The sequence below is a fragment of the Frankliniella occidentalis genome, unplaced genomic scaffold (genome assembly GCF_000697945.3).
Source record: "Frankliniella occidentalis isolate FOCC.00 unplaced genomic scaffold, Focc_3.1 Scaffold67, whole genome shotgun sequence".
Taxonomy (NCBI): Eukaryota; Metazoa; Arthropoda; class Insecta; order Thysanoptera; family Thripidae; genus Frankliniella; species Frankliniella occidentalis.
In genome coordinates this window covers 1,009,242-1,018,582 of record NW_026267197.1, presented here as the reverse complement: position 1 = coordinate 1,018,582, position 9,341 = coordinate 1,009,242, and the positions used below count along the sequence as shown (strand labels likewise).

The window sequence follows — 9,341 nt, the reverse complement described above, 5'->3', positions numbered from 1 at the left end:
AAAGGGGCTAAGAGGTATTCCAACAACTACAAGTTATTGCAATCACATAGATTTAATTGAAATAACTCCAAGTTATTGCCAGAGTCAGCTTAATCCGACCCGCCTACATAAGATTCTTTTTTGGACTATATATGACATCCGACGCCCCCAGCCACACACCTTTGTAGCACAGTAGCAACAGTCAAATCTGGCAATAACTTGGAGTTATTTCAATTAAATCTCTGTGATTGCAATAACTTGTAGATGAGCGGGTAAGGAACAAGTAAAAATATATATATCTCTCTCTCTAATGGAGTGCCATTTATTATTTATTACTTTCGATTACATTATTTTAAAATGGTTGTTAGATGACTGGTCTGTACGAAAACATATAATCACAATGGGCATATAAAATGTCACATTACCTATTATTAAAAGCTTTTGGAAGCTGAAGGTTTTCTATGGAATTTGACTAACAAGATGGTGCACAGCAATTGTTTGTCCTGACAAATCCTGATCTTCAATAACATAGGCTTCTTCACGATGTATTAATTCATGCTGCTGTAAAGTATGCTGATGTTGAATTTCATGAGATATAAGTTGCTGCTGCTGATCTTGCTGCTGTTGCTGGTCCTGCTGTTGCTGGTCCTGCTGTTGCTGGAAACTAGAATTTGTACTTAAAGTGATTGAATGGGTCTTTTCACTTCCATGTAAGACAAGATGTGCTTCAAGTTGTGATTGTTCATGAAATACAGCATTGCAAGCATTTTGGGAGCACCGATACGGTTTTGATTCAATGCTGTGAAGTAATGCATGCTGCCGCAAAGCAGATAAGTCTGCAAAGGACTAAAGAGAGTCATAATTAATATACTGGGAGACACTTACTTTCACAGCAAATTTTTAAAAGTAATAACACAAACTTTGTTGCAAGTAGTACAGCTGTGAAGACTACACTCTTGACCTAGGTGGGCTTGGTTGACTATTGAAGCCTGTTGAGCTGGCAGAGCCTGCTGAGTCTGCTGAGATGTGTGAACTTGGTTGTGGTTTAGCTCACTATGCTGGGAGAGTAAGCGCTGTGAACGGAAAGATTGACCACACGTTTGACAAAAGTATAGTCGTCTCTTTTCTTCGGTATGAGACATGGTATGTTCATTTAATATATCTGGATTTGGGAAAGTTCTTGGGCACAAAGGGCATTGGAAAACTTGTCCTTCTCTTGCGTGGACTTGCTCATGTTTCAAAAGAAGAGCTCTGAAAATGACAGAATAGTAATTCAGGAAATGTGTTATTTTCTTCTTTAAGTTACATACTGATAGGTCATATTAATTTATACCTGCGAGTGTATGATTTACCACACCAAGCACACAAAAATGAAGCTCGGTCACCATGGATTTGCTCATGATTTCTGAGATTGGAGGCATCACAAAAAGCCTTACCACACTGGCGGCAAGAAAATGGTTTAATACCAAGGTGCATCCGTTCATGACGAGCTAGTCTGGACTTTTCATTGAATGTCTTTGAACAGTAACGACACGCATGCTCTTTAATGCCAGTGTGTGTTTGTTCATGATGCCAACAGCTTCCACGATGTAGGAATGTTCTCTCACAGTGTCTAGAGACAAGAGATTTTATTTTATCAGTAGTCCAAGACAAAGTCAGCAAGAAAATTTAATTAACATGTTGAGTCCAACACTAATTAAAAGCAGTGGTGTTTAGCAGCAAAGTCTAACCACAATGTGGTAAAGTTGGCCTCAATATGATATGTTAAAATCTAGAGCCAGACCTGCAGGTAAAGGTGGCAGTTTCTTGAACACTTCTGACCCTTGACTCGGCTTTTACTGTGGGTATCTCAGGATTCACCGAACAAAACATTTTTTGATGTCTCCACCAACTGCCACGATGAAGGAATCTTTTCTCACAAAATTTACATTTGAGTGGACCTGAATTAGGTTGATTTATGCTGCCACGACGCATTTGGGTTCCACCAGAATTGTTAGGATGATTAGCAACAACCGGTATGGTATTATGCTGTTGCACATCTTTTCTCTGATTACAGCTCTGTAAGAAAAAAGAAAATACGGAAAGCCTTCATCAAAGATAACAAGGGACAAATTTTGAGTTAATAAGAAAGAATTGGAAGGCAATGGCTACCTTTGCAACAACCACTTTTTTTTTACTTCCTGCTACAATTCTATTGAGGTCTTTTTCTGGGTTGGCATCACAGAACATCTGATGGCGCCATAGGCTACCCCTGTGGATGAAGTCTTTGTGACAATATTTACATGATCTTGGTACTTCCATGGGCGTTGCTTCAATGACCACTCTTTGGCTATAGATTATTTGTTGGTCTGCTTGCTCAGTTGGTTGTTGAGCTGCTGGCAGGTTTCCAATGCTTTGGGACTGTTGCTGATGCAAAATTAAATGATGCTGAGTGTGTCCTCCAGTAGGTAGAGGAGTATCAACAGAAGGCTGTGGAGGTTGCTGAGAATTTAGTTGAATGTGGAGCTGCTGTTGAGGCTGCAATGGCTGCTTGTGTTTAATTAATGATGGCTTCTGGTTACAATAAAGACGCTCATGTCTCCGCAAGAGGTCAGTACCACTGAATGGTTCTTGACAGAACCTGAAGCGGAGATAAAATTTTGAAATTAGTTAAAAATGTAATTATCAATTGAATGGTCAAGATTTATTTTATATCAAAGAAATAGTCATACCGGCACAAACTTGCAGCTGAATTACTGATAGGCCTCACACCTTCAAAGGCACCCTCCAATAACATAGCTGTTACATCAGTCAAGCTCACTGTGTCCACGGTATGTTGGGAATGAGAATTGTCTTGACTGGGCACTGTATGGGCCGCATATTCCTCTTGACTTACCATGGAGTTGTCAATAATCTGACCAGCAGTTGACACAGAGGTAGGATTTGGATTAGGGAGAACTGAAGCTGAGATGGTAGGTGTAGGTGCTTCAGCAGGGGCAGAGACTGAAGAAGGGGTAGGGGTAGAGGTGTGAGCAGGGGCTGAAGGAGGGGCAGGGATGAGAACAGAGCTGGGGGCTTGGGCGGGAGTAGGAGCAGGAACATGGGCAGAGGTAGATGTAGAGGTAGGGGTGAGGCTATGGGTAGGGGTAGAGGAAGGGGGTGAGATAGAGGAAGAGACAATGTTAGTGGCAGTGGGAGGGGCAGAGGCAGGATCATCGGCAGGAGCAGTGGTAGGAACAGTGGCAGGAGCAGCGATAGGACTAAGGGCAAGGGCAGGAGAAGGGGCAAGGGCCAAGGCAAGGACAGGGACAAGGGCAGGGGCAGGAGTAGGAGCAGGGACAGGGGCAGGGACAAGGGCAGGAGTAGGGGCGAGTGAGGATGTAGAAGTGTGGGTGGGTATTGGGTCGACAACGGGAGCAGGGGCAGAGGAAGGTTCAGCGGTAGGGGAAGAAGCAGAAGCAGCAGAAGGAATGGAGGGAGGAGCCACAGCAGAAACAGAGGTAGGAATGACAGGAGCGGAAGCTGAAACAGGATCTGGTGAAAGAATTGGGATAGGAGTAGAAGTTTGACGAGTTGGCTGCGGGGTGGAAGATGGAACAAGCTGCTCATGACCCACATGTTCTTTATGTCCAATTTGTTCCACATCCTCAATACTGTCATTGTCAGTCACCACACCTTTAGCATGAAGTTCTTCGTGCTCTATGAGTGTACTCTGCCAAGAAAAAACACAATATATTTTGAACTTATATCAAAGACACTTGACACTAAATAACACTGACAACTAAACAGATTCTTACCTCATATACAAATGGCTTTGCACAAAATCTGCACTCTAGTGCACTGCTAAGTGTAGAACTGACGTTTGAATCATTTGCTTGTGTTGTTTTAGACTGTTCCATCCACTCTGTTGGCAGCTGATCAGAGTGAGAAGAATTTGCAGACACAGCAGTTTGAGCTTGCTGGACTCGTTTCATGGACTCAAGAAGTGAAATGCATCTATTCCTGAAAATAGCATTGGATTGGATATCAATTTCCTACTTAGGCTTTATCAGCTTAAGGATCTTAACAACTTAACATATTAATAGATGCATTTTCATTTTATTTAGCACTATGGCAATGAATTTTAGTTATTTAGATTGGTAAAAAGTGCTGACCGGAACATTAAGAAAGATTTGCCATTGCTTCAGTTTAATGGAAATCCGTGGTTTCACGGGATCTTAACACAACTTTCAAGGAAACCATGTATCATGATTCTGTCGGTCTTTGTAGCGATCCCGGATGTTTTGTAAAACCATAGTCTTACTATCAAATATAATGCAAAATGCACTTGTTAATTTGTTAAGATGTTAAGATCCCTTAAATTGTGATTAATACCTAGAAAATTTCCACTCAACTCTACTCCTTGATCGAAAAACATGGATGCCTTTCAAAAGAACTTTTCAAGCATGCAGTCTTCTGAATTAGTCAAGTGTGACAGATACTTATACTAATTAAAAGATAACACTATACCTCTTTCTGATGCGAGAAGAACTGATATCTGCCACTTCATCATCGGACAACAATTCACTGATAGCATCATGGTACATAGATTCATCATGGAGTTCTTGTTTTATTTCAAGAACCTTTAAAGAGTAACAAATGTTTTATTAATTTAGTTATAATAATTGGTTGATTCACTTTCATAACAGTCATACCTGATTGACATCAAAAGGAATGCTATCCCCTGAGTTGTTACAAATTTTGTTGAAGGTAGTATTAGTGCGCTTGCAGGTTTCACGAAACTCGTGAAACCTGTCTACTTCATACAAGCACCTGTGACATATGTGGGGAGGGAGTGGATCATCAGCACACACCCAAAAAATTAAAATAAAATTACTGACAAATATAACATATAATTGAAGTGCAGAAATCATTGTGAGAAAAACAACACAACTAGCACCACCCCAATACCCTATCTACTCAGTAAAACATTTCTTTTAAGCCAATAAAGAATATTAAAACCAAGCATTTGCGTCTTACATTTATGGCAAGGCAAGACAGAATTTTTTGAGGAAGAGGCACAGAAAAACGTTCTGCCACTTCTCCTTCGAAGATGGGAAGAATAACCCCCGAATCTGATAAACACAACCGACATATTTTTTCAGGTGGATTAGCGTGAGCCGTTTTCATTGCGCTCAATTCTTTTGATCCTTGTACATGAATACATTCGTGCCTGACTTGTACACCTTAGCAGTACAGTTGTTTTCCACCCTCACTGAGACAACGAATGACATAAACGTAAACACTGCGCAAACTTTAGGTTAGTGTCTGCTTGTTTTCTTCTTTTTCCTTTCGTCTTCTCTTCGATGACGATGGCAGGGAAGGGGAGGAGAGGGGAGGGGATGGGGGTCGGGGGCGTGCGTTTAGAGAGACGGACAACTGTCAGTGAGCCTCTCCAAAGCGCGGGAGCGCGCCACAGTCGAGGCACGATTGGTTGCCTGCCTGCACGGCGGCATAGGGTGAGATAGCGCGGGGCAGGGAAGGGAAGACCGCTGGGCGCCGTGTGGGTAGGCAACCCTACCGCACCCCGGTGGAGCGGGCGAGGGAAGGGAAGACCGCTGGGCGCCGTGTGGGTAGGCAACCAGTCCTACCGCACCAGCCGCCGCAGAAACATGACGAGGGCGAAAAATCAAACGAAAATACCCGCCGTTCGCTGTCGCGCCTTTCCCGGCGGATGATTTATCGTTCCACAGCAGCGAGCGCGTGAACCGAGTTTTTCCGCCATGTGAGCCCGAGACCAGAACAGGAGAGCACCGGAGGCGGGGCGGGACGGGGCGGCGGCCAAAACCTCCGGGGTATCGTGTTTTGATCACATTCAGAGAGAAATTGTCGGTCGATTCATGCGCCGAGGAGTCGCGTATATACATATATATTGACAAAAGGCGCGGGATGTGTTTATTTATACAAGGCGGCGAGCGCGCTGCTTTGTGACCCCGTAGGGCCCTACGGGTCCCCCGCTGCCCAAGGGCGGCTCGCCTTTGGTGGGACGCTCTCAGGTGTGGACGGGGCGGGGCGGGGCGCGGAGCAGGACGGGACGACCCCACTCGGCTTTGTCATCGCCCCGCACTGCTGATACTCCGGCCCGACGACGGCGACGTGTTTCCTCTGCTGCTCCCTCACCTTGTCAAAATGAGCAATGGCGCGGGCATTGTGTGTTGGAGCGCTGCTCCGAGAGTGAGTCGGGCCCGGGGATGACTCTGGACTAATAATCACATCGGGGCCGCACCTCAGACGGGCCGGCGGCGGGCCGGGGCGGGGCTCAAAGCAGCGACCTGGACCTGTGCATGCACCGCGCAGCAGGTGTCCTCTGAGCAGCCAAAGCCCCTCCAGCAGAAGTTACAGTTTAGTCGCGGCACCGAAACTCCGTGCCAAGGTGCAAGTACATATACCCAGCATCGGTAAAACTGCTGGCGGGAGAATCGTCAGCCCCTCCAACACCGCCGTCGCGGACGCCGGCTGACCCCGCTCCTCCTGGTGGTGCCTCCCTCGCAGGCGGCGGCAGCAGGCATCAGGCGGCGGCACCCAGTCACCCCCAACCGTTTTGTTCCTCGTTGTCAATATTCCTTTAAAAGTATAATCGACCCAATAAAACCTTTCAAGAAAGGTGCAACACTCTTTGGCGTTTTGCCGCCCTTTGACGTCCCTTTTCGCCGCCCGGCCGACGCCCTGGCCCCCGCCACCGGCCCGGGGGCTCTGTCACGCAGCACTGCCCCCCAATAAGTTTTATCTGATCCCCACCCCACCCCGTCTCATCTCTTGGCTACCGTGCAGAGAAGGCAAGGGCCGGCCCTCGCCTTCACCAAGTCGCTCATTATTTGGTTCCCATCAAGGTAAGGTCTCCATACAAAAACATGCCAAAAACACACAAAAACTTAAAGTAAACGAAAAAGCTTGATTATTTCAGCCAATTCAGCCCTTCGCGGAGCCAAACAAAATTTAACTCGATTTATCTCTTTTCCAGGCTGGTTAGGGCGGAGGGTGGGATTCGGGGCTAGACCAGAATTTTACCAACATCAATATACCAGGTGGCTGATTAACCCCACGCACTTTCTGTAGTTATACTGTACCGCACGCACGAGTGCGGGCGGGTTGCCTACTCGCCCGGCCCGTAGGGCGCCGTGGACAGGGGCGATAGGCAAGCCCGCCCGCACTCTTGCGTGCGGTACAGTCTAACTTAGTGCGCGGGGTTAATCAGCCACCTGGTACATGGGCCTAAATATAAGCTGGGCCAAAGGTCGCAAAGGCGCCCGAACTACTTTTTAGGGAACTTCCCGCCTTCCCGCCCTAGTCCTCCTCTCTGGGTTGGGGTACTTGTCCCACTTGTCCTGCAAGCCGGCGCTTATACAGTCATTGTCCCTAAATTCGGACGGTTTTTGAGGAAAAACGCCTGTGACATCTAGAATTTTTGAAATATGAAAAATCGCTGGGGACTCTAGAATCCTCATGTCGAGACGCACCTACCACTCTCCGAAAATATTTTTTCGCGCTAACGGTATAGGGGTGGGGGATGTTTGAATCGTGTCCGTATTTAGGAACCAATGCGTCCTAAATTCGGACAGCTTTGAAAAATTATGAAAAGTGAAAATGTTTTGGGGGGTATAGAAACTTTATGAAAAAATTTGACCTTACCCTACCGTCCAAATTTTCTTATCTGGTATAGTTTAGTCGCTAGAATTGCTTAAAGATCGCTTTTAACGAGCCCTAAATTCGGACAGTTGTCACTTTTGCATGTAAAAGCCTATGTCCGAATTTAGGGAGCATTGCAAAAGCGCTTCCCAAAACTAAACCGTGCGACGAAAAATCAAAAACTTGGTGTCATATTGTAGATAAAAGTTCCAAGTTTCACATATGTTGTGGTCAGATTAACCCGGGCTTTCACTGTTCGAAGCCCCAAATTCTTGCAAGACACATTTAAAAACGCCTGTTTTGGGGGGTTAAAAAAACAAATTTCAGGAATTTCATGAGAAAGCAATATCACTCACACATTTATTTTTTTGGCAGAAATGGAAACTTGGTGCTCTTACCTTTCCATCAAACCCATAGAAGTTAAATTTTGTCAACGCATTATGGGTTTGGAGGCGACAATAGTGAAATCGGGCACAATGTCCGAATTTAGGGCGCAAGTCCGAATTTAGGAACAATGACTGTAATTTATTTCAGAGGGGCGGTTGTTGTTCGGCGTGCGGGGCGGGTCAGCCCCGCTTCCCGGAACGCAAGCTGCTGCGCTTCTCGCCGTAACCACAGAAGCCTTTTTGCTGCATGCGAAAACACGCGCTGTGCATGAAAAGGATCGCGCGGAACGCTCCATATAACACTCACCATGGCGCCTATTGACGCAAACAATGGCGCGCGGCCACGCCTCAAAAACAGTTCTGTGCGAACAGTGTTTAATCCGCAGATTGTGTTTTCGCCCTTAATGCAGGCAGAGAGGGCTTTTGGCTGTCAAGAGGTGTGTGTGCGTGTGTGTGTACACAACCGCTTCAGCCCGCTGCTCTGCTTTGTGGCGCTACTATGCGGGGGCGGCGCGGCGTCTAGTGAGAAGGTAAAGTGCTGTTAGTTGTTGCACCCGTGCATCGGATGGTCCCGGCCTGGATTGGTGCCCAGTTCCCATGATGCACTGTATCGTGGTTCTACCCTTCTGGTAAGGGACGAGCAGATCTCACGTGAGTGAGAGTGTTTTTTATACTCTTCCGCGAGTTATTGGCGACTGAAAGAGTCCCATGAACCACCAGAAAAATAGAAAGCTATAGCAACCATCATTTGGTTACTACAGGAACAGCCCTAGTGTGATGGTTGAGACAAAATTAAAATGGCCGTGAGGACTAAAATATGGTTCTGATAACTGCATGATCATTAATTTTGTAACCATATCATGGTTGTCCCTCTGCGGTAACCATACGATGGTTGCCAGCGCTCTCCATTTGTCTGGGCGAAGTCGCGAAGGGGGGCGCAAGTGGATAGTATGGACAGCAGCCAGCCTTGGCCTGGGCCGTATGAGGACGACGCGGGCCTGTTGGGCGGGACAGCAGCCTCCTGGACAGCCCGGGACGGACAGCCGGCCGCCTTCGCCTGATGGCCCGCCTGATGGCTTGTTTGTTGTGGTGTCGCGCGGCTCTCCGAGCTCCACTCCGCGCGGCGGAAGTCGTAACGCCCTTTGTCACTTGACTGCGTGGCGTTGGCCGTGCGTGGGCAGGGCGGCGGTCACAGCGGGGCAATGCGGGGAGCGAAAACGGTCGAGCAGAAGAAACCAAGCCGCGGGACAGACACAATCAAACGGGTCAAAGAGGCAGCAGAGCAGCGTCAAGGACTAGGAAAAGGAGCGCCACCCGCCCAGCCAACAACAC

General features: G+C 46.9%; 1 protein-coding gene across 1 annotated transcript; it reads right to left on the bottom strand.

Moving 5' to 3' along the window:
- Window positions 1-277: 277 nt before the first annotated feature.
- On the bottom strand, window positions 278-5,294 carry LOC113207448 (zinc finger and SCAN domain-containing protein 10-like). The gene is made up of 10 exons (XM_026424025.2): window positions 4,978-5,294; window positions 4,653-4,811; window positions 4,468-4,580; window positions 3,756-3,960; window positions 2,691-3,670; window positions 2,131-2,599; window positions 1,763-2,037; window positions 1,313-1,591; window positions 900-1,230; window positions 278-825 (listed from the first exon to the last, which is right to left on the bottom strand). The coding sequence occupies exons 1-10, from the start codon at window positions 5,125-5,127 to the stop codon at window positions 439-441; spliced, it is 3,348 nt and encodes a 1,115-aa protein (XP_026279810.2). The 5' UTR covers window positions 5,128-5,294; the 3' UTR covers window positions 278-438.
- Window positions 5,295-9,341: the final 4,047 nt, after the last annotated feature.

Coding starts and splice junctions, on each gene's coding strand:
- LOC113207448 (XM_026424025.2), bottom strand. CDS start 5,127: ATGAAAACGGCTCACGCTAATCCACCTGAAAAAATATGTCGGTTGTGT. Junction 1,592..1,762: donor ACTGCCACCTTTACCTGCAG/GTCTGGCTCTAG, acceptor TCTTGTCTCTAG/ACACTGTGAGAGAACATTCC. Junction 826..899: donor GCTGTACTACTTGCAACAAA/GTTTGTGTTATT, acceptor GACTCTCTTTAG/TCCTTTGCAGACTTATCTGC.